General features: G+C 44.5%; 1 protein-coding gene across 3 annotated transcripts in view; it reads left to right on the top strand.

Annotated features, from left to right (window-relative positions):
• ep300b (EP300 lysine acetyltransferase b) overlaps positions 1 to 22,988 on the top strand; it is a 30,697-nt gene extending 7,709 nt beyond the window's left edge. The window contains exons 5-30 of one of the 3 annotated variants that reach the window (XM_085351441.1): positions 93 to 206; positions 355 to 597; positions 1,416 to 1,521; positions 1,618 to 1,746; positions 1,884 to 2,001; positions 2,118 to 2,301; positions 2,520 to 2,597; positions 3,232 to 3,311; positions 3,448 to 3,606; positions 3,712 to 4,212; positions 4,479 to 4,718; positions 4,823 to 5,003; positions 5,574 to 5,692; positions 7,595 to 7,834; positions 8,634 to 8,722; positions 9,819 to 9,899; positions 11,182 to 11,238; positions 11,389 to 11,466; positions 11,938 to 12,005; positions 14,884 to 15,034; positions 16,126 to 16,386; positions 16,497 to 16,662; positions 16,894 to 17,061; positions 17,147 to 17,308; positions 18,120 to 18,401; positions 18,539 to 22,988. In XM_085351441.1, the coding sequence (XP_085207567.1) occupies positions 93 to 206; positions 355 to 597; positions 1,416 to 1,521; positions 1,618 to 1,746; positions 1,884 to 2,001; positions 2,118 to 2,301; positions 2,520 to 2,597; positions 3,232 to 3,311; positions 3,448 to 3,606; positions 3,712 to 4,212; positions 4,479 to 4,718; positions 4,823 to 5,003; positions 5,574 to 5,692; positions 7,595 to 7,834; positions 8,634 to 8,722; positions 9,819 to 9,899; positions 11,182 to 11,238; positions 11,389 to 11,466; positions 11,938 to 12,005; positions 14,884 to 15,034; positions 16,126 to 16,386; positions 16,497 to 16,662; positions 16,894 to 17,061; positions 17,147 to 17,308; positions 18,120 to 18,401; positions 18,539 to 21,622 (7,139 nt within the window). In that variant the 3' untranslated portion in view covers positions 21,623 to 22,988. Of the gene's footprint in view, positions 1 to 92; positions 207 to 354; positions 598 to 1,415; positions 1,522 to 1,617; positions 1,747 to 1,883; positions 2,002 to 2,117; positions 2,302 to 2,519; positions 2,598 to 3,231; positions 3,312 to 3,447; positions 3,607 to 3,711; positions 4,213 to 4,478; positions 4,719 to 4,822; positions 5,004 to 5,573; positions 5,726 to 7,594; positions 7,835 to 8,633; positions 8,723 to 9,788; positions 9,900 to 11,181; positions 11,239 to 11,388; positions 11,467 to 11,937; positions 12,006 to 14,883; positions 15,035 to 16,125; positions 16,387 to 16,496; positions 16,663 to 16,893; positions 17,062 to 17,146; positions 17,309 to 18,119; positions 18,402 to 18,538 lie in introns of all 3 variants that reach the window. The other 2 variants (XM_085351440.1, XM_085351442.1) reach the window with 2 other exon arrangements.
• Positions 22,989 to 23,308: the final 320 nt, after the last annotated feature.

Raw genomic sequence — 23,308 nt, 5'->3', positions numbered from 1 at the left:
CCGTTTCCCTCCACTTGCTCTCCCATCTTTTTTACTCTTCATCTTTTATTTCCTTTTCTAAAACATTTCCTCACTCTTGTCTTCTCCTCCAGTGGCGCACTGTGCCTCATCCAGACAGATCATTTCTCATTGGAAGAACTGCACACGACACGACTGTCCTGTCTGTCTGCCACTGAAAAATGCTGGGGACAAGAGGAATCAGCAGCGTGAGTCCTTTCAGACTTTGGCTGTATCTGCACATTAATTCCTTAATTAATTATTATTTCTAATTTAAACAATAAAGTGCATCACAGTGGGCTAGAATTCACGATACTCATCTCTCGTTACCTCTGTTTCTTTCTCCTGTTGCCACAGCTCTGGGCAACAGTGCTGGGGTGGGTTTAGTGAACTCCTTGGGTTCAGGTGTGCCAGGAGGACAGTCCAACGCACCGAACCTGAACCCTCCCAACCAGATCGACCCCAGCTCCATAGAGAGAGCCTATGCTGCACTGGGCCTCACTTACCAGGGCAACCAGATGCCACAGCAGCCGTCGCAGGCCAGCGTGCCAAACCAGGGGCTGCAGGGACAGCCCGGGATTAGGACTGTAAACAGCATGGGTTAGTATATAGAAACCTGCTAGGAATATGATGTCCTTAACCTTTGGGGAACAACTTAAGCAGCCCTGTAATGTTTAAGTAGAGCTTTTCGGAAACTTCGAATGAGCTGTTTAAAGTTGTTCAGAACTTCTCATCAGTTGCTGGCGCTGCCTCAGGTGTTATGAAAGAGGCCTAAACATGTAACTTTACAAGTCTTTGGTGAATGCTGAGTGTTCTTTAGTTCCTCCTTAATCTTTTACAGTTCTCCACTGAAGTTTAATTTACATTTCAGTGACGCTGAATGCAACAGTCTATGCTAACATCGTTTGTATTTCTTCCCCGCCTATATTCACACTGTACTTAACAATCCAGACCCAAGTACACTTCAGTTTGTCTGGGCATCTCGGCTCCACTCACTCACTCACTCACTCACATACATACTTTCAAGGAGTGTTTTTTTTTAGAGCACAATGTGATTTTTGTGGCTCAAGCTGAGACGTTTTTATAAACGGTGAGAAACGGTCTTTTCACGTGCCTTAAAGGTTTGCTAATTATTTAACAGTGATTTCCATGGTGCCAGCTGTCATTGTAAAAACGTGACGTTTTTATGCTTTGGCGTGGTTAGCGATCACACCAGATGCGTACCATATATGGGTCCAACTGAACCGTGTACTGGGATCGGTGCGCAGTGATCGCACTAGTCAGACCAACCTGGCTTTATCAGACAAATGTGATAGGGCACGATATAGACAGTGTAGTGTGAGTACACTCTAAAATCTAAGGTAAACACTAGTCTACTTCCCATTTTCTATTCTAACTCCAAAACCCTCTCTTTCCAGGGGGAAACTCTATGGGAGTGAACGGTGGAGTTGGGGTGCAGACCTCCAACCAGCATTCCTCGCTACTGCCAGATGCCATGTTGCACAACTGTATGAACGCGCAGAGGTCAGACTGCCTTTCATTGGCCACATCTATTTACTACTTTTTCATTCGGGTTGCGCTGGCTGAGACCTTAACTAACTCATCTGTCATTTCTCTCAGTCTGATGAATGATGGTGTGGGGAGCCTTGGTTCCTTGCCCACGGCTACTTCACCTTCTGCTGGAGGCATGAGGAAGTCTTGGCATGAAGACATCACACAAGACCTCCGCAACCACCTTGTCCACAAGCTGTGAGTCTGTCGTGTCCTGCAAACGTTCCAACAGAACAGAGGCAATGAAATGAATAAACAAGTTATTTCCAACAGTCGGTGTAAACGTAATTGTAGATGCACATTTTTCCTATTCGTGTGTGTGTGTATCTGAACAGTGTGCAGGCCATCTTCCCCACTCCTGACCCAGCTGCACTGAAGGACCGGCGGATGGATAATCTGGTGGCTTACGCTCGAAAAGTAGAGGGGGATATGTATGAGTCAGCCAACAGCAGGGTAAGAATCCAGTGTGACTATTAGTTGGCAGATATAGAAAAAATAACTTTACATACATTAGTGTTATGTGCTGTTGGGATTTATCCTGTAAAATCCGCTTGCTGCGACTCTTCTAGGCGGAGTACTACCACCTGCTGGCAGAGAAGATCTACAAAATCCAAAAAGAGCTGGAAGAGAAGAGAAGGACGCGGCTCCAGAAGCAGGGCATCATGCCTGGCCAGCCTGGCATACCCTCTGCGGGCCTCCCACAGGGGCCTCCTGGCATGGGACAACCTCCCATGCCGCCGGGGCAACCACCTAGTGAGTAAACATTATGTTATTACCTCAGTCAGACACTCGTCTACAAATACTGCTGGCATACAAATAATCAAACTGATTGCCACCAGTCACATCTTTGCCTGGTACAAGATACAAAACACAAAATTTCCTTCTCAAAAATGAAATGTAGTCCAGAGGCAAAGGTGTAATTTTGAAGTAGACAAGGAGCTCACTTTGATTCCTCGTTATTGCTCTGTCAGATGGGCCTCACGTTGATCCATCCATGGTCAGACCACCCGGCCCCAATCAGATGGTCAACAGGATGCAGAATCCAGCAGGTACACAAGTATAAATGACTTAAAATCAATGGATTCTTGAGTAAATGTCATATACTGTATTTATTTTAGACAGGAGTTCTAGACCAGTATTTAAAAAATTTAGAAATCAGGAAGTAGATATGGCTTTTCCCCCATTGTGGAAATGTTTAGCAGAGAGCTACATTAGAGGGTTGGTTCACCCAAATTATGTGCAGATATTTATTTCTTTCTCTCTGCTGCCATCCCAAATCATCAGAGGTGAGCCGAATTTTGTTTGTGGTTTTCATTTTTGCCATTATTTTTTTTTTTGCCAGCAGTTTATGTTAAATCTTGTTAAGCAAAGTCTGTAGCTTTTTATTTTTGTTAATTCAAACTTTCTACCAAAAAAAATGTCCTTATATAAACTGCTGATAATCTATATTATTAATATGGTTATCACTCTAATCTTTGTGAACCAAGGCTTAAACATCTTCAGAAAAAGTTTGAGCCAAATTTAAATGAGATTACACGCTGCCACGACCAGGAAATACTTACTCTTTATATCACTTTCTTTAATATGTCTGCATAATCCAAACAGTGCAAGTTACAGCAATGCCCAGTGAAAAGTGTTTTCACATGCCTCGATTTTGTCCTTTTTTTTTTTTTTTTTTTTTAGGAATGAACCAGTTTGGTCAGATAGGTGGGATGCAGTCGATGGGTCAGAGGTCGACGCCTCCTCTTGCTCCGCTGAACCAGGTTGGCATCACTGTTGCATTCTCTGTCATTACTTTGGGTTCATATGAATACCATTTATTGACTCATGTGCTGTGAAAAGCTCTAACTGCAGTAGAAGAGCTTACATGAGACTTTACGTGACTTGTTTTGTTTCCAGATGGGTATAGGAACAACGAGGATGAGTCAGCCTAACGCCACACCGTTACAGAACCAGTACCTCCCTCCAGGCCAGTTTCCTGGGTCCAGTCCAGGACTTGGTCCTGGTGCTGGTGCCGTTGGTATGAATCAGTCAGGAACACAGAATGCTGTGCATGCGGTAAGGACTGAGTTGAAGAGTGACATTACTTTGTAACAAGTTTAGAATGATAAAGTTTCAAAGAGGATGACTAAACATTATCCTGTGTCCTACTCTCTGCATCAGAACCAGATGTCAACACCGCCATCCCACCCAGCCAGCAGCCCCGCTCCCCAGTCCGCCCCTTCTGTTCCAGGCTCCGGAGCCCCCGTAGGCTCTATGGGGTCTGTGAATGCTGGTGGCACTGGGTCTCTGCCTAACCTGCCTCCATCCTCCAACCAGTCCAACGCTTTCCCTCATTGTCCGCCTATGCGAACAAACTCCCCGTCACCAGCACGCAGCTTAACACCTCAACCCCATCAGACACCCCCGAGGTTACCTGGTTGTCAGACCCCGCAGCCGCAGACCCCCAGCACACCCCAGCTGCCCCATCCCCAGCACCCTCAGCAGCAGCAACAGCAAGCCCCGCAGCCGCAGCCATCAGTGCACACGATGAACTCTGAGAAAGCTAATCACCTTCAACAGCAGACACTTGGGGACATGGCCTCCTCGGGCCCTCAAACAAATCAGACTTCTTCAGTGCTGAATCAGAATGCTCACGTGCCATCACAGCAGCCACAGACCCCGGTGAGCAGATTAGAGTCTTTCTTTATTTTGTCTGCTCTTACTCCACATTCTTTCCCTAAGACTAAGTTTTGTGAGCCTTTCGTTTTGAATTGGTTCCCTATCTGACTCTTATTTTTTTGTACTCACAGGAAATATGGGAAAAAAATCATCATGTTTAGTTTTAGCAGATGACTGTGTAAACCCAACATAACATGGCACGTGTCCCGTTTGTGATTTCTAACTTGCCTTTTCTAAACCTCACTCCATCTCTGCCTGCTCTGCCTCAGCTATCTGCGAAGCCTTCTCTGACAGCAGATGGTCAGGTTTGCTCTCCAGCATCAGTCACCAGCAGCACTGATCCCACCTCTCAGCTCGCTTCAGCCAACGGCCCTGCTCCCAGCCAGGAAGATGTGAAAATGGAGGTGAAGAAACAAGAAGAGGACGACGAAGGAGCCGATGCTCAAGGAGACGGCAAGGGGAAGATGGGAAAGGGTCAAGCTGATGTGAAGATGGAGGAGAAACCAGAGGTGAGGCTCTTCAAAATGAACTTCCTGATGTTTTATTTTAGTCTTCTTTTAGTCTTCATTCTGATAAAGAAATTTGTTAACTGACACACAAACCTTTCTCTCAGATAAAGAAAGAGAAGCCATCAGGAGACGGGTGTAAAGGAGAGCCCATGGACACGTCTTCATCTTGTGTGTCATCGTCAGTAGCGACAAGTGAAGACAAGAAGCCAGAAGTGAAGAAAGAGGAAGGGTCAGGGTCAGCAGCCACCAACAGCTCCCCAGCTAACACTCAGAGCAAGAAGAAAAGTAAGCGTCCACTGTTGTCTTTGTTAGTGATTAACAGCTGTAGCATCTCCACAGTGACAGCTGTGTAACCACAAACTGTGACTCATGTGAAGCACTGTCATAGAGAAATAAGTTGAAATCACATGAATCTACTCGAGGAGAAAGATGAACTTCTGTGAACTTTATCATTGTTTCTGACAGTGCTGGCCTGTGAATGTGAAGTAGCGAAGGCTGTCGTAGCTTATTAACAGTGTTGTGCATCATACCACAGAATAATATGCAAAACATTGCATTATGTATGAGTGGTAGGCTCACGCAAGCTGTTGCTTAAGCCTGCACCCATTATTCCTGAATTATTGTGGTTCTGTTCTTTCCCCCCCTTTTTAGGAAATATTGCCCCCCCCCCCCCCCCCCCCAAAAAAAAAAAAAAAAATCAGACAGAAAGAAAATGAACAATGAATAAATTAAAGAATAAACACACAGAGCTGGAAATGAGCACAAGACGTCCTCTTTTAATAATGCAGTTGGGGGGGGGGGGGGGGGTTACTGACCGCTCCCTGATCCACTCCCTGACTGATTCTCCTTTTCCAGTTTTTAAGCCCGAGGAGCTGCGTCAGGCTCTGATGCCCACCCTGGAATCTCTGTACCGGCAGGACCCGGAGTCCCTTCCCTTCCGTCAGCCGGTGGACCCCCAGTTACTGGGAATACCCGTACGTATTCGAACTAGTAACAAAACTAACCTGGTAAGGGACTGCACTGGCTGCCATTTTGCTTCAACTCCTCTCAAAATTTAGCTTATTTTTGTTTTTGTTTCTTCCATCTTAAATATTTTTCTTTCTCATACTTTTCGTATTTTTTTTCCCCACACTTTAATTTTACTTTGTACTCCTACCTCAATGGTTTTTGTTTTTTTTGTTTTTTTCCCCCCACTGCATGTCATATGTTTACGTGTTTGTATTTGTATGCTACTTTTTGCCATTTGTAAATGAAAGCAGTGGCTCTTATGAATGCAAATTTAATATGAAACAACATCAAAAGGTATTAACAGCTGAAATGTATTTTAACTCCATATTTAAAAACTTCATAATATAAGAAAAAAAAACCGGTTGAAAGAATATTACACATACCGGTACCTAAAAATAAAGACTTTGCACGGGATACACTCTGGATGATTTGCAGTTCACGAGCCAGTCGCTTTCATTTATGTATTTTAATTTGTTGCCATTTGACATCAAGTTTTAAAGTTGCATTGCTTCAAAAAATGTTTTTTTTAAATATATCATTATCATCATCATCATCATCATCATCGTGGTAGTGTCCCATTGCTAGCTTTCTAGTTCAGTTCCTCACCAGTAGTAGTGTAACGGTGTTCAGGTGGGCAGTGTGTAGAGGTGGGTGACCTTCAGTGGGTCCAATTTGGAGGGAAGACTACTTGATAAGATTCAGGATGTTTTTACTCTGAATCGGAGCAACTGTGTCTGTCCTCCCACTGCAAATATGAACATTAATAAACAGCAGTGATTAGCAAGCCTGTTGGCTCACATCTCCTTCTGGAGCACCCACATTCAAGGGATGTAACTTTCTGCTGCTGAATAACCATTCAGCTCTTTTTTTTTGGGGGGGGGGGGAATGTAACTTACAATAGTTTGGATTAATAAAAAACAAAATATAGCACATTGCTGTGATATATATTCGGCCCTGTAATAGAAATTAGGCACTGCTTGTTTGTTTTTATCAGGTTTTTTTTCCTCTTGTGAGTGTTTTCACTCAGAGCCGATGGACCTCCTTTCTTCTGACACCCCTCTCTGCCTTTCAAACTGTGCTTTAGTTTGAGGAGAAGCAGAATGCCTAAGACAGGAAAAGAAAAACAACCCAGAGAGGCGTCCCTCCTCTCACACTCACTTGCTTCACCTCAGCCCTGTTGATTTTAACTCAGCCAACATATTGCCGCTCGTGCTGCTAGCATAGCTGACGCCGACCACTCGGCTGCTAGAAACAGTTTATCTCTGTCTGCCTTGTTGCTTTTGCCGCTGCTCTATTCTTCTTGGTTTTGCACCCTGATCACAACCCAGAGACTCATTTTCCCCCCGGCTGTGTGGCAAAATGAGCCAACATACTTCCCAAAGCAAATTGATAAATAATAATTTTGCAGTCACATTACTGGGTGTCATTTGCATTATGTTTACATGTCATCTTTAGGTAGTGTTTAAATGGGTGTATGAGCTGACAGCACAGACAGGGACTTGACTTTTAAAGTAGGGTGCAAGGCAGAGAGCTGGAGGGCAGAAGTTGTCATGTCTCTCTGTTTGCACGCGAACCTTCTTCTCTACAGCGCTCAACAACATTGTCCCCCTGCACCCTCTTCTCTCCCTACTCTGGTCCCGCCTGGTTGACTGCGACGCCGTCATCGCACCTTCACCTGATGACCACGACGACGATGACCTTGATCGTACTCTTTTTTTCCCCCCATCTCTCAAACTCTTCCCTTGGGTGATCAAATGCTCCCACATCTCGCTGCTCTTTCCTTTCTCCCTGCTTCTAAATCTTTCTCAACTACCTGAACTTTACATTGACTTGCCATTCTTACCTGGACGGCGTCCCTTCCAAACCAGGACTACTTTGACATCGTGAAGAACCCCATGGACCTGTCGACCATCAAGCGGAAGCTGGACACGGGGCAATACCAGGAGCCGTGGCAGTATATAGAGGACATCTGGTTGATGTTCAACAACGCCTGGCTGTACAACCGCAAAACCTCCCGCGTCTACAAGTACTGCTCCAAGCTGGCTGAGGTGTTCGAGTCGGAGATTGATCCCGTCATGCAGGGCCTGGGGTACTGCTGTGGGAGGAAGGTGAGGCAGAACCATGTTTTTTATCATTCCTGTGTGTCTGCAGGTGTAGACTAATAAGTGAAAAACTTTATCTACCATTTCTGCAGATCAAACCTGCTGAATAGAACCTTTTTTGTTTTGAATCTAGTTGAGCTTCAGGTAGTTTCCAGAGTGGGTTTTCTTATTTCAGTTTGGTTTTTGTTGTTTGAAAATGTTGCATTTTAGTTTTTATTAGGTTCAGTGTTAACCTTAGTCTTTTTAATGATTACTATATGGAGGGCATATGTCAGAGGCAGGTATTGCAATAAAAACACAACTTTTTAAACACATACTTGTTTTTTTGTAACCAAACTATCAGATACTAAAACTAAAGATTTTTCCTGCATTTTAATTTTAGTTTTTGAAGTTCACAAAATCGTTTCAGTTTTATTTTATTTAAAGTCTAGTTTTTATAGTTATTTTGGTTAACTAAAATGTTTTTTTTTCACATCTTAATATTAGTTTTACTTTAGTTTTAGTTAATTATAATAACCTTAGTTCTCTCCACTCAGACAAATCCTCCGCATCACTGCGTGGATTAGGATATAGGATTAGAAGAAGCTGAAAAGGGAGCAAAGAAATGTAATATGTTAGTTTTGAATTCAGATAAGTTGTCCCCTGGTTGCCATTGGAGACAAAGACCCTGAAGTCCATCTTCTCTTTTTTTTCTTTTCTTTTTTTTTTACAGTCTGTGACTTTATGTAAACCTGGTACATCTAGTGTTAGTGTGTGTTTTTAAACATTTATTCATATGAGATTTCTTTTTGTCTCCTCATTGCAGTTTGAGTTTTCCCCCCAAACGCTATGCTGCTATGGAAAACAGTTATGCACCATCCAACGTGATGCTGCTTATTTTAGCTACCAGAACAGGTAAGGGCTGTCGGCAGAACTTGGTTCTCATTTCTTTTTTTCTTTTTTGCTGTGACAATGCAGACAGTGAGATCACCTCGTATGTGTCGTGTTGTATTCCTCACACTGATATTTCCTACAGCATAGCATCAATCAGTCAGTTCAATCACAGATGAGTTTTAATTTGGCTTCAAATGGTTACCCTGGCACCATCTCCATACTTCACCACTTTAATTTCCATGTTGTTGTCATTCATAAAGTGGGCTCCCGTCGTCCTGCACAGTTCCTCTTTTTTTAAATTTGTTGCACCACTGTTCTCACAACCAAGTTGATTTCACATTTTCTAAAATGTACCGTCATGAGCAGAGTGGGAGGAGGTGGTGGTGGTGTCATGCTCGTCACCAGAAGAAAGGTTCCCACTTTATAAATGACCAGAAAGGATGATGGGTCTCTGTTGCTTTACCATTTAATAATTAATTTTTTTCCTCATCCACCTTTTCATGTATGGAGACTCCTCACTCCCTTCCTCCTCCACAGCTCCTAGTGGTCTCTCATGTTGCTGTAATGTTGTTGTTGTTGTTTATCACTGAACGTCTGATGCTAATCTTTGCTTTGCCTTGGCTCTCTGTCCTCTGTTGGTTGTTGTTCACATCCTTCTCCTTCCATGCTCCTCGACCCCTCCCTCTGTCCCTCCCTTCATCGTCTCCGTCTGATCTGTAACGTTTTATTTCACGCTTTTTATTTTTTATTTTTTTATATTCATTTTGACCTCCCTTTCCCCATCTCCCTCCCTCCTCCCTTTTCCCTTCCCTTCTCCTTCCCCTCTCTCCCTCCTTGTGTTTTTTTAACGCTTGTGATGTCTGCATTGGCCTGCTTTGGTGTGACCAATCATCCACTCCGAAATTTACGCGCAAAATCAAAACACCCGCCCACACAAAAACCCTGCATCACGATTGGCTGCCGGCGACGACCTACCTTGCCCTCTGCCTCCTCCTGTGTGTCCACCCCCTGGCCTGTCCTGCCCTGATTGGCGGCTGCTTCTTCGTGCCCTCTCTGTGATTGGCTGTGCTGATGACGAACGGTGTAGTTCACCAAAATATGGGCTTCTTGCTGACAGGTATCACTTCTGTGAGAAGTGTTTCAACGAAATCCAAGGCGAGAGTGTCTCCCTGGGGGATGACCCCTCCCAGCCTCAGACGTGAGTACCATCACATTGTCTCCTTCATGCAACGCACAACACAAGACAGCTTGCTTCATCTCAGAGGTCCTTGTGTAATGCTTGAAACCCACTCCTTTTCTTTAGGCTATCAAATATATTTGTGAATTTATTGAAAACTAATTGGAAACTTTATTTTGTTTTAGTTTTTTTTTTTTTTTTTTTTTTAAGAAGAAATGCTTCTGTCCTCCTGAGTGAAACACAGTTCAACACACTGATTTTGATAGGGTTGTTGTGAATGCAGTGAAAGACTATTGTGCAAGCGACCAGCACTAAATTACGTCACGAAAATATAATTTAGTGATCAAAAATACAGTTTAAAAGTTAGTTTGTGTCCTCTAAATGGCATCATCAGTGTCTCCCAACACTGCAGAGCAGCTTTTCTGCAGCGATGCCTCCGCAGAGGAACATCTTTGGAAATAAACCTGCACAAAAAAAAGGCACTCAAATGTTTCCTGTTGTGTACACCTATAGCTTAGCTGCAGTTTTTTGTTTTGTTTGTTTATTTGTTTTGTTTTTAGTTCCTCAAGCTGCTTTTTCTTAATTAATGTTACTGTTGTAAAAGCATTGCATTTTTATTAGTGGCGCCACACTGTAGTGATTCACTCATTTGCTTAACACACATAAGATTCCAGTTCAAGATCGGGAGGGCTTCTGGTGTAAAATCTGCTGAAAGAAGCTTCACTTCTTTCCTTTTTATAATTTAAGTCTTTGTGTTTCTCTTAGGTGTGGATTTGTTGCTCGTCTGTATTTGATATCACTGTAACATAATCGTCCTGAATCTTTCTGTTAGCCAAAATGAGAACCAATGCCACACACTTATCACACATGGTAGTAAACTGAGCTCAGCCTGGGCAAAACATTCGCTAAGTGGCATCTTGCAGCTTAGGAAACAGGCTGCAGATTTTACTGATCAAATGAATAATGGAATAATCAGTCACAAAGTTCTAGTCCTGATATTTACTGACCCAGTTGTTGAATGAGCGAGAAAATGGTCCAGATAATTAACAGTGAGTCCTGTAGGATTAAACAGTGTTGAGCTGCACAGGATTAGTTTGTGGCGGCTCTGTGGGTTAGAAGAGCTTCCTATTATTGCTTTGTCTTCCATGACAGATGATCAGGATGAGAGCATGTAGAGGGGAAGTGTTGAGGCAGTGGGCACATTTTGAATTTGTTGTAAACATTTCCGAATGAAGGAAATGCAGCCTGCAGTCTGCAGAGGGCTGAGTTGATTACAGCTGGTTCTTTCTGATTTTTCCCACAGCTCCATCAACAAAGACCAGTTCCAGCGGAAGAAGAACGACACGCTTGACCCCGAGCTGTATGTAGCCCTTCTTAACTCATTTGAGAGCCATTATTGTGTTAAAGGTTCTCGAGGAATCAAGCGGGTTATTTCCTCGGGTGTGATGTTTTCACTGTACTAACTTTTGAACGTCTGTCTTTTGTCTCCTCGCGCTCTCTCCCCGCTCAGACTTGTGGAATGTATCGACTGCGGCCGTAAAATGCACCAGATCTGCGTCCTCCATAATGAAACCATATGGCCGTCAGGGTGAGCCAGCTATCACAGACACACACGCGAACACACACGCTCTCTGCGTGACTGGGTCTGGAATATAATCTCCATTCTTTTTTTTCTTTTTTTTTAACTAAAATCACTTAATATGCCCAACTACAAATGTTGGGTCTGACATTCACTTTTCCAGCTGCTGCTGATTTAAAATAGGTTTTAAATCTCAAACGCTACATCGGGGTGGGGGTGTCAAAAATGCTTGACAGCGTGGCGGCAGTCCCGTAGCAAAGAGACTCATTCCTCCAAGATTGACCTCCCTACATGTGTGGTCTGTTTTTAATTGAGAGATGTGAGTGATTTCCCACTCATTAGAGTTGTTTAAAGAAAGGAGGACTAGCATGAAAGGCCGAGTCATGTCTTGATTAGAGCCGCTTTGTCACTGTCACTGCTGATTATTGTGACAGAGCTGATGGTAACCTCCAAATCTAACCGTTGAATTTTCATTTCCAGATTTGTTTGTGACAGCTGTCTCAAAAAGGCCAATAAGACACGGAAAGAAAACAAATACGCCGCCAAAAGTAAGTGGAATAAAGCTGGGCTCGTCTAATGCTTAGTCCTTACACCTCTGCTTCTCTTCTTCGCCCTACCCACATATTTTTAATAAAGCACCTGTTTGAGAGAGGCAACTAATCAGAAGAAAATTGGCTTGGACAATTATTTTGATCGGTGCTGAGATTTGTGATTATGTGTCAGGATTGGTCATTGATTTTTATATATTTATTGTAGTGACAAATGTTTTTATTGCACTGTCACATAAACATAACACTGCGTTCACACTGTTATAACACTGGTGTGCATTCCTGCTAATGTACAAATCTTCTCTTCACATGAATTCAATGCCTCTCTTAGAAGATAAATGAAAAATGTATATAATTTAAAAAATGTACCAAAACTTGCCACAGAATAAAATCAATGTTGACTGTCTTTATGTTTACATTATGCTACATCACCTGTTAAACAATCTTGATAAATAATCTAGACAAATAAGGTTTGTGTCACCGGCAGTAAGGATTGATTTACTTCCACTAATATATGTTTCAAGCGCAAGCATGAATAAAACCTTCAGTATATATATATATATTTTTTTTCATCTTTATTGTCGTGAAATAGTGATATAATTTCAAGGCAATATCAGCCACCCTCTACTTCCTCATTTAAAGTGTGACCTAGAGATGAGGGGCAAAAAATTAGACTGACCGACCAGTCTAAAACTAGGAAACACAGTTAAAATCTAAAATAACAAAACAATAAATCATCAAGCCATTTTATCCCAATTATGTGAAATCGAGTTTCGGGGGCAAGGAAGGCCAGACCTCCTTTTTGCCAGCCACCTCCTCCTGCTTATCTGGGGAATCACCAAGGCATTCGCAGGCCAGCCAAGAGGGAGATTGTGTCCTGGGTCTCCCCCGGGGGGGGGGGGGGGCTGCTCTCAGTAGGACATCCCTAACCCGAACACCTTACCTAAGAGGCAACTGCGTTAGCTGGCTCCTTTCGATGTAGAGAAGCAGCGGCTCTACTTTGAGCCCCTCCTGAATGACTGAACTCCTCACCCTATGCTAGGGAAGAGCCCATCCACCCTTTGGAGAAAGCTTATTTCCACCGCTTGTGTCCACAATTTCATTATTTTTTTCCTTTTAAAAGAAAAACGATAATAGTGTTAACAAAAAGATCAGGCTGAGATTAAAAGCACAAAAGTAGCCAAAGTCATATTTTCCCTGGACATTGAGGCAACAGTAACTAAAGTAACCTAATCTTGAAAATCTGTCTGGGTTGTCGTATCTTTGATCTTTTTAGCTGCTTGAAGCCCTCACTTCGAAGTATGTAACCGCATCAGTGATTTCTGTCCACTGTATGCTCTTCCTGTCATGTGGAGTGCAGCACCAGCAGTGCTCGGCAGGCTCTTTTGTTTACATCTGGGTTGCACATCAGCAGCTGTTAGTATCTCCTCCTTCGTAGCCTGGTTTTTGCCTCAAGTGGTTAAACAAGTTTGTTTTCACCTTCAGCAGGAACACGTTTCTTGTATATTTTGAAAAGCACTGCACTTCAGTCATCATCTGACACAGTTTTTAGGAATGCTCAGATCATCTAATTGTTGCAGGCAGTAGGGAGTGTAAATCTATGGCATTGTCATAGCATTAATATGACCTTATGTCTTTATACCAGTATTATTGCAGACAGTATGATAGTGCAATTCATTTATTTACTCTTTTAAATACCCGTTTCTGCAATTCTGTTCAGTATTACCCCCCTGCTATACACTGCAGGATAAATGAGGATTATTTTGAACTGTAAATCGTGCAAAGTTACTAGAATGGTGTTGTTTTTGTCACCAGCAGACTCAGAAAAACAGTAAAGAAAGCTGCCAGCAAGGCTCTTTTTTTGTTTTTTGATGTAGATTTGGATTTTACCCAGAAAACTATGCCTGGTTAGCATTAGTCATCCATGCTGAAAGAAGGGATTTCTCAGTGTTTTTATAAGTACATTTAACTTAGAAATGCCATCCTATACATAAACCTGAGTTTCCCTTCATTTCTTTACACTTTGCTTTCCAATGATCCAGACTATCCTGACTTTAGTTTTTTGCGTTTTCGTGGTCTTGAGCAGCAGTTTCTTCATCTTTCAAAGTTTTTGGACATTGGCTGCTTTTTCAGTCCAGTCCTTGCATCTGACTTTTTTCAGGTCCAGTTCGATCAGGTAGTCTTTTGAAATGAAATTTGCCTCCCATCAGTCCTAGCAATGCGCTTTCTTCTGATGCTTTGTAGCTCTGATGTGTGCATCAGTGTAATCGGTATACCAGGAAATCGTGCATCAACAAAAATTCCCCTTAGCTAGGAATTCAAAGTGCGATTAAATGCATTATTTTTTAATGCGTTATATTTTCAAATTCATTGCAATTAATGCGTTAAATTTCCACCCCTACTTTAAACACTTTGTTACTAGCAGCCTGTCACAAAAACACATTGTTTGTTCCCTTATCTTTAGTTTAATATATGATAATGCCATCGGTAACACCGTTTGGCAGACATAAAGTGGTGTTTTTGCACCAATGAGTTGATTCATTGAAATATCTCCCATATCTCTGTGGGGTGTGCAGTTTGTGCTTTAAAAACCTGAGGAAACTGAACAAATGGAGGACAAAAGATTAGATTGATTTATACTGGAGTGAGGCTGATGAAATGTGTTGTATGGAGGTCTGTTTCCTGGATACAAGGTAGTAGATATTTGTTGGTGGAGGTTTTCAATGAATGAAGTCAGAAAAAGGCTCTGTCCCACAGCTGCTTCCAGTTTTTCACAAATAAAGAAGTTAAAATACTTGTTCACCAAAAACTACAGTGTGAGAATAGTGGTACCTCTCAGCCCTGTTATTTGGTCACACCTGTTTCTCTGTGTCCGCAGGGCTTCCTCAAACCAAGTTGGGGAGCTTTTTAGAAACTCGCGTGAACGACTACATCAAGCGGCAAAACCATCCCGAGTCTGGAGAGGTCACCATTCGTGTGGTCCATGTCTCAGACAAGGTGGTTGAAGTCAAGCCGGGAATGAAGTCCAGGTAAACAGTTAAATTTCACTGCTGCTGCAGGTTTTTGGGGAACATAATTACTGATTAGAGGTGGGAATCCATGGAAACTCCTAATTGCTATGGGAGGAGTTATTACGGTAAGCTGTGATTTTGGTAGGTGAAAGTTTTGAGGTGCTACATATTATTACATGTATTAACAAAAATATCAGTATGTGCATAAAAAAATGTAAGTGAAGGGTAATAAGTTAAGATCATGTTTGTCAGTTTTGCAGGAACAATGAAAAATGATTTAAAGTGTGAGAAAACACTGATCCCTGTTCTACATAGAGTTAGCGCAGATATATCAGTGTGGCGGATATATTGGTGGATATTGATACTGATATGTTATCGGTATCATTCTTTATATCAGTGTTTGTAATGGTCAATAAATGAAAATGAAAGTTAAAAAACAAAGGAGAGAAATATCCTAAACAAGGTTATGAGATGTAGTGTTGTGTATATTGTCCTCTAGGGGGCACTCTGCACCTTTCCTGTTAATATCATTTGTTTGAAACCCGATAAACGCTCAAAACAATATTTTAAACTGCTTTGTCATACTATCTTAGTAGGAACTCATTAAGAAAAACTACAGATAACAAGTATTGGGTAAATCTGTGCTTTGTGTGTCTGAAATGAATAAAAAAAACCATCAGCTAATATATCAGCGTTTTAAATGATCAAATATTCTGTCGGGCTCTGCAAGTATGTATGAATCCTTGAAGGAATCAGTGAGAAGAATACTTCCCTACGTTTCACAGCGACGAGGCAAATCATTATGAGATTATCAAAAGGGAAGATGAGAGGTGACTCAGCAGTGAGTGAGGAGATTAAAGATTAAATCAAGTGTCCAGCAAGTCGAGAAGGAGGAAAGCTGCAATCTGAATTGATTTCAGTGATTACTTGCGTCTCATTTAACATCCAACCCCTTTGGCTTTGACAGTTTTGTCCTAACCAGATTTTAGCTCACTCGGTAAAAGCGCTGCATGGCTGTAGTCTGTGTTCACACGTGCCACAGTCAAGTTTCTTCATTTGCTGATAATGTTTGACGCCAGTTTTCTTCACCTATTTTTGTTCCCTGTCAGGTTTGTGGACAACGGAGAGATGGCCGAGTCTTTCCCGTACAGGATGAAAGCCCTGTTTGCATTCGAGGACGTTGACGGAGCGGACGTTTGCTTTTTCGGCATGCACGTTCAAGAGTACGGCTCAGATTGCCCTCCTCCCAATCAGAGGCGAGTGTACATTTCCTACCTGGACAGCGTGCACTTCTTCAAACCTCGACACCTCAGGACTGCAGTCTATCACGAGATCCTGCTGGGCTACCTGGAGTATGTCAAAAGGCTGGGGTAAGACAGGAGCTTAGAGTTTCTTTGTGTTACATTTGCTGTTTCTGAATGCTTTTAGTTGCATGAAAAGCTCAGTTTTATATAAAAGGCTCCTTGTCTCCCTGTCTCAGGTTTACAACAGGGCATATCTGGGCCTGTCCTCCTAGTGAAGGGGATGACTACATCTTCCACTGTCACCCACTGGACCAGAAGATCCCCAAGCCTAAACGCTTGCAGGAATGGTACAAGAAGATGCTGGACAAGGCTGTGTCTGAGCGCGTAGTCCATGATTACAAGGTGAGACAGTTTATCCCTAATTCTCATGCTCTGTGTCTGGTTGTCCCAGATTCTTTGAGCAAATGAGTCCATTTACAAGCTGTTCTTGTAGGTACTCTGGTAGTTTCATGTGGCTTCTTACGGTTTCCATCGCCCTGGACTGTCTTTAACATAGTTTTCTTGCATGCTTTGTGTGACCCTCTGAAACCTCATTAACAGCATTACCTTGTTTCGTCCTCGTCATCCCTTTAGGACATTTTCAAGCAGGCAACAGAAGACCGGCTGACCAGTGCCAAGGAGCTGCCATACTTTGAGGGCGACTTCTGGCCTAACGTCCTGGAGGAGAGCATCAAGGAACTGGAACAGGAGGAGGAGGAGAGGAAGAGGGAGGAGAACAGCACCTCTAATGAGAGCACAGATGTGAGTGGAACAAAGTCCTCAATTTTTGTCACAATATATATATTCGCGGTGTCCTCTTGCTTAATTGACATTTAAACGTTCACAGGCCATAAAAGGAGACAGCAAGAATGCCAAAAAGAAGAACAATAAAAAGACGAGCAAGAACAAGAGCAGCTTGAGCCGAGCCAATAAGAAAAAACCAGGGATGCCCAACGTTTCCAACGACCTTTCCCAGAAACTTTACGCCACAATGGAGAAACATAAAGAGGTATGCAAGTCTAATTTAGTCGTAGTGCCGCTGCTTACTCTCTTACTCGACACTGCAGCATATTTATACCACTATCAGCCATCAGACTGATTTGTGGAGCAGTTCTGATATTACTTACTTAATACGGCGGCATTAAAACACAGTCCATGTGCTTAGTGCAACCTCAAAGATGCCTTTTGGCAACACAACCATTAACAAGAAAGTCACCTTGTTTCATCGCCTGTATATAAAAGATGGAAACAGCCAGTGTTATGCCACTGCTGGTTTGTGAGCTCCCGTTTTTGAAGCTTCATCCATATCATCATGACCTGTTGTCAGCTGTGTTTTTGGCACCAGAAGTGACTACAGCTGGACAAAAGGGGGAAGGGAAGTTATCAGCTGACACCAAAAAGCAAGTTGCACACATACATTGTATGCAACAGACTAATAAAATCCTTTAATTTCACGCACTGAAATAAATTATTTTGAAGAAGCCACAAAGCAAGCAGCTGCATTTAAGTCTGCCCCAGTTCAGAGGTCCAGTTCTGTGACACCTAGCAGGAAGCTAGTGGTCTGAGTGGCACCTACTTGTCCTTCAAAGCAACCACGCTTCTAATGATCCTCAACTTTAAGTCTAAAAAAGAAAAGAGACCAAAATTGTTTAGTGCAATGATGGTAACATTTTATTGAAAAACAAAACAAAACACTGACTCACTGATCTGCAGGGGGGAAAAAAGACACATTTTCCCTCAGTTTTATCTTCCCGCATAAACATACTAAATCAGATCTTGTTAAAGGTTGGTTAAATATTTTCCTCGCTTTAAACTGGCAGGTCTTCTTCGTCATCCGCCTCATTGCTGGTCCCACCGCCAACTCACTGCCCCCCATCACCGACCCAGATCCTCTAATGGCCTGCGATCTGATGGACGGCCGTGATGCCTTTCTAACTCTGGCCAGAGACAAGCACTTGGAGTTCAGCTCTCTCAGGAGGTCCAAGTGGAGCTCCATGTGTATGTTGGTGGAGCTCCACAACCAGAGCCAGGACCGCTTCGTCTATACCTGCAACGAGTGTAAACACCACGTGGAGACTCGCTTCCACTGCACTGTCTGCGAGGTGAGAAACATTTAAACTGTACTTTATGAATATTCAGATCTTTTTTTTAAAGCACAATTTTTCATTTCACAGTAGCATATGTTAGTTAATCTATCAGTTTTGTGTTATTAAACGATTAATTTTGCCTAATTTTCCAGGACTATGACTTGTGCATCACCTGCTACAACACTAAGGGTCATGAGCACAAGATGGAAAAGCTGGGGCTTGGCCTGGATGACGACAGCAGCAACCAGGCAGCGGCAGCTACTCAAAGCCCCGGTGACTCTCGCCGTCTCAGCATCCAGCGCTGCATCCAGTCGCTGGTCCACGCTTGCCAGTGTCGCAATGCCAACTGCTCGCTGCCGTCCTGTCAGAAGATGAAGCGCGTTGTGCAGCACACAAAGGGCTGCAAGCGCAAGACCAATGGCGGCTGTCCTATCTGCAAGCAGCTCATTGCTCTGTGCTGCTACCACGCCAAACACTGCCAGGAGAACAAATGTCCTGTCCCGTTCTGTCTGAACATTAAGCAGAAACTCCGGCAGCAGCAGCTGCAGCACAGACTGCAGCAGGCCCAGATGCTGAGAAGGAGGATGGCCACCATGCAGCGGGTGACCCAGCCAGCTGGAGGGCCACCGGGCGGATCTGCAGTTGGACTTCCATCACCAGGAAACAATGTTACCACAGCGCCTAGTACCCCAACATCTGGTGGAACGCAGCCTCCAACTCCTCAAACCCCGACTCAGTCAATGCCTCCAGTCCCGCAGCAGGGAATGGGTCCTGGTCCAGGAGTGCAGCAGCAGCCAGGAGGGATGCCTCCCCAGCTTGCCCTTCATCATCAGTTCCAGCAAATTCCAGGAGGAGGAGGGGGAGGTGGTGGTGGTGGGATAATGAACTCTCCACAACATCAGCAGCAGCCCAGTGGAGCAGTGACCAACCCTCAGCAGCTCCAGCAGCACCACAACAGTTTGCCTCAATTTTCCAGCAGACCTCCAGGCTCCTCACCAGTCCACCAGTCCCAAGGTAAACCAGTCCTTGGCTCTGCCACGCCTCCCCAACAACAGCAGCAGCCTGGTGGCGCTGTCATGACTGGAAACATTGGGAGCCAGCAACCTCCTAACCAGCCGCCGAGCCAGCCCTCCCTTCCACAGCAGCAACCTTCTGGCCCTCCACCGGCAGCTGTAGAAATCGCTATGAAGATTCAGCAGGTGGCTGACGCTCAAAGGAAGATGGCACTACAGAGACAGGCAGCCCAGGCAGCTGGAAAGTTGATGCCTTCTCACACTCAACATCAACAAGGTCAAGGTCAGCAGATGGGCATGGGACACCCAGGGTCTGTAGGCATGGTAGGAGCCCAGGGCATGCCACCGCAGACCCAAGTGGCAGTGACAGCTGCTCGGGCCCACATGGATCAGCAGCAAGGTGCTCCTACAGGGATGATGGTTGGCACCAGCGGGCCCATGCAGCAGCCTCCTCAGCAAGGTAACATCCCACATGGCCAGCTGCCCCCTCAGGTACAGCTCCAGCAGCAGAGGATGGGAGCTCCACTTCAGAACCCACAGCAGCAGCAAACACAGTGGACAGCCCAGGGGATGCCGCCCCACCAGAGACAAGCTATGATGAACCAAGTGGGCCACACTGGCATGATGGCCGCTCAGCAGCAGCAGCAGCAGCAGCAGCACCAACAGGCTCAGGGCCATGCTGCCTTGATGAATATGGTGCAGCAGCAAGGCGCTGGAGGCGGGGTCACAGGTGTACCTGGAGCCACTGGTATCCAGGGGGTTGGCGCTGCTGGTGGAAACTTCCCCCAAGCAGCCCTCCAGGAGCTGTTACGGATGCTCCGCTCACCTAGCTCTCCACCTCAGCAACAGCAAGTCCTCAACATCTTGCGGTCAAACCCACAGCTGATGGCTGCTTTTATCAAACAGAGGGCATCAAAGTATAAGGGGGGGCAGGGGGGCCCTGGCGGACCAGGGGCTGTGCCAGGAGGACCAGGTCCCACAGGGGGGCCTGTTGGAAATGTCATTGGAGGTGGGGCACCACAGGTGAACTTGAATGCTGCTGGTGTTAGTCAGCCAGGCATGCACATGGGGGGTCAGGGAGGGGCCAATGTGAACATCGCCACTATGGCTCAGCTGCAGCAAGTACAGCAGCTGCAGCAGCAGCAGCAGCAGCAGAGACCGATGCTCAGCGGTTTACAGCAGCAGCAGGTTGCAGCTCTGCAGCAGCAGCAGCAGGGAGTGGGGAGAGGAATCCAGGGCCAGGGGCCACAGATGGGAAACATCAGCAATCCTCAGCTTAGAGAATTGTTCATGAGACGGCATCTTCAGCAGCAGCAGCAGCAGCAGCAGCAGCAGATGGGTATTAATCATGGTCAGTTTCAGCAACCACAGCCACCACAGGGCCAGGGATTCATGGGACAGCCGGGGATGCAGCCTCCCACTGTGGGACAGGGTCCTCCTGGAGGTCCGCCTCTTGGTCCCCAGCAGCCTGGTGGTCCACCGGGCCAGCAGGGGCAAGGCTACCCAGGCTCTGTGGCCCAGCAGCAGGCACTCCAACAGAGGCTTCAACAACAGCATCATCTCCAGATGCAGCAGCAGCAGCAACATACCATGGCTGGCCTGCCAGGGGGTGATGCAGGTCCAGGTGGAGAGGGTGTAGGAGGCCCTCAGCAGCCACCCCAGGTCCCTCAATCTGCACAAAGTGGACCCCAACCTTCTCAGGCCCTACAAGTGCTCCACCAGAGATTGCTCCAGCAGCGACATATGGGCCCCGGTGGGTCACCAGCCCAGCACAGTAACCCCATGAGCCCTCAGCAGCCGCAGCAGATCGCCCAGTCTCCACATCCACACCTGCAGGGCCAGCCTCTGCCCACATCCTTGGCTAACCAGGTGCGGTCCCCACAACCGTCACCCAGACCCCAGTCCCAGCCGCCGCACTCTAGCCCGTCCCCACGCATGCAGCCTCAGCCTTCTCCGCACCACATCTCCCCCCAGTTGCAGACAGGTTCGCCACACTCAAGCCATCTAAACCAGCACCACCCGGGAATGGTAGTTCCTTCACAGCAACAGCAGCAGCCAACGACTCAGCAGCAGCAGCAGCAGAACACTATGGAGCAATTTGGGTCAGACCAGAGTGCCATGCTGTCCCAGCTGAGTGGCATGGCCGGTCTGCACGGGCCAGGGGGCAACAGCCAGGACCCGCTGAGCCAGAACATGAATCACAACCCTTTAAACATCATGTAGGACTTCTCCTCAAAGTGTCAAGCTGAGCTGAAGTTCTCCGTGATCCTTCGCACAGACTGCACTCGCCCAGGACAGTATTACTGTTATTATTCAGCCTTCTTTTTTTCTTTCTTTTTTTAATACTATTATTAAATGTTATTTAAAATGTTTTCAATAAAGATGCATTGAACTGAACTTCCTATGGGAGATGAACAAGAAATCAACCAGTTGTTAAAAGAATTAGAATAAATAAATTGTAAGTTATTGCTGTTAATATATATATATTTTTTGCCAATTGTGGACAAAGAGGGAGACTGCTTCTCTAGCACCCCCACCCACCCCCATCCTGCCACCTGTTACAGAGTACACAAAAGGTGATATTTTTGGGGGATAAATACAAGTACTTGCCTTTTTTTGTTGTTGTTTTTTTCAGAAATGGTTTTTAAGATTTTAAAAGTGATCGAGAATTAAAGAGGAAATGATTTCATGCATACAAATTTTTTTTAAAATAAATATATATCCATTTTGTTTTGCTTATGTCAAACTCTTTCTGTTTTAGAGTGATGTGGATAATTGTTAATGTAGATCCAAATATGATGCATATCTTCCCTTTTTTATTTTTTAATGTTTGGGTTTGCTTTATTTATTTCTTTTATTTTGGGAGGGGGCGGGGTTATGTACCTTGAGACTGCTACGATTCCTATAGAAATATATTTTTGTTATTGACTGTTAAGATTTAGATGTCTGTAGTCGACTCTCTCCAGCTGGGGAAAATGTTGGTGTTTTCTCGCAGAGGTTGAGGGTCTGCTCCGAGTCTGACGTGAACAGATGTGTTTCCGACGTTCCCGGACAGCTTTTTGTTTTTCTGGGACATCAGTCATGCTGGAAGACACTCTTCTCCCCCCGCCTCACAAACATGCAAAGCCCTCTCCCTCGAATGTGTGTGCACTCCTTCCTTTTTAAAGACTCTTAAAACGGAGCAGTGGAGGCTTGGGGAGGGGGGTGCATACCTGTGTGCCTGTAACATTTTGAGTACATTGGCTGGGATATGAAAAACAAAAAGAGTGGGGTGGGGTTTTAGTGTTTTTAGGATTCTGCTGTTTTGAAGTAAACAGAGGATAACAATCCAAATGAACTGTGTTGCACAGAACTGAGGCAAAAGAAGGTGATGTGAGCAGCTGGTTTCCGTCTCTTTCTGCCTCGTCCCCTTTGCTGCTTCCCTTGGACTTTAAATCCCCCCTGCCTACTCTTCGAGAGGGAGTTGGGGTGAGCTTCCTCCCCATGAACTCCATCCTCTTTATCTTTCTGCTAAGACCTTTGGGAGGTTAATTTAATATTTTTTACTGTACAAAGGAAACAAACTGTGGACTCAAATACTGTTTTTATAATAAAATGAAAATTACCAATAGCGGTGCGTCCTGTGTGTGGCTCTTTGTTAGTGCTACTATAATTACTTGATAATAAAGAACACATCTTTCAGCATTTCATGCATTTTGAAAAAAGACTTTCAGAGACCTGGAAATGTTCCCGACTTTGGGTCAACTTCCGTAGTTTAAATGTGTTAAAGACTAAAAAAATTGACATGACAGTTGACAAAAAGATTCTGACATTTTTCACAGTGCATGTTTGAGGTACATTTTTCATTTCCAAATAAGGAAAAATACACATTAGAGGATAGAAACAAAGTATCGATCTGATGCCAATACC

The sequence above is a fragment of the Diplotaxodon limnothrissa genome, linkage group LG4 (genome assembly GCF_057381915.1).
Source record: "Diplotaxodon limnothrissa isolate DT_005_m linkage group LG4, D_limnothrissa_male_GT1.1, whole genome shotgun sequence".
NCBI lineage: Eukaryota > Metazoa > Chordata > Actinopteri > Cichliformes > Cichlidae > Diplotaxodon > Diplotaxodon limnothrissa.
This window is presented reverse-complemented; position numbering and strand designations above follow the sequence as displayed.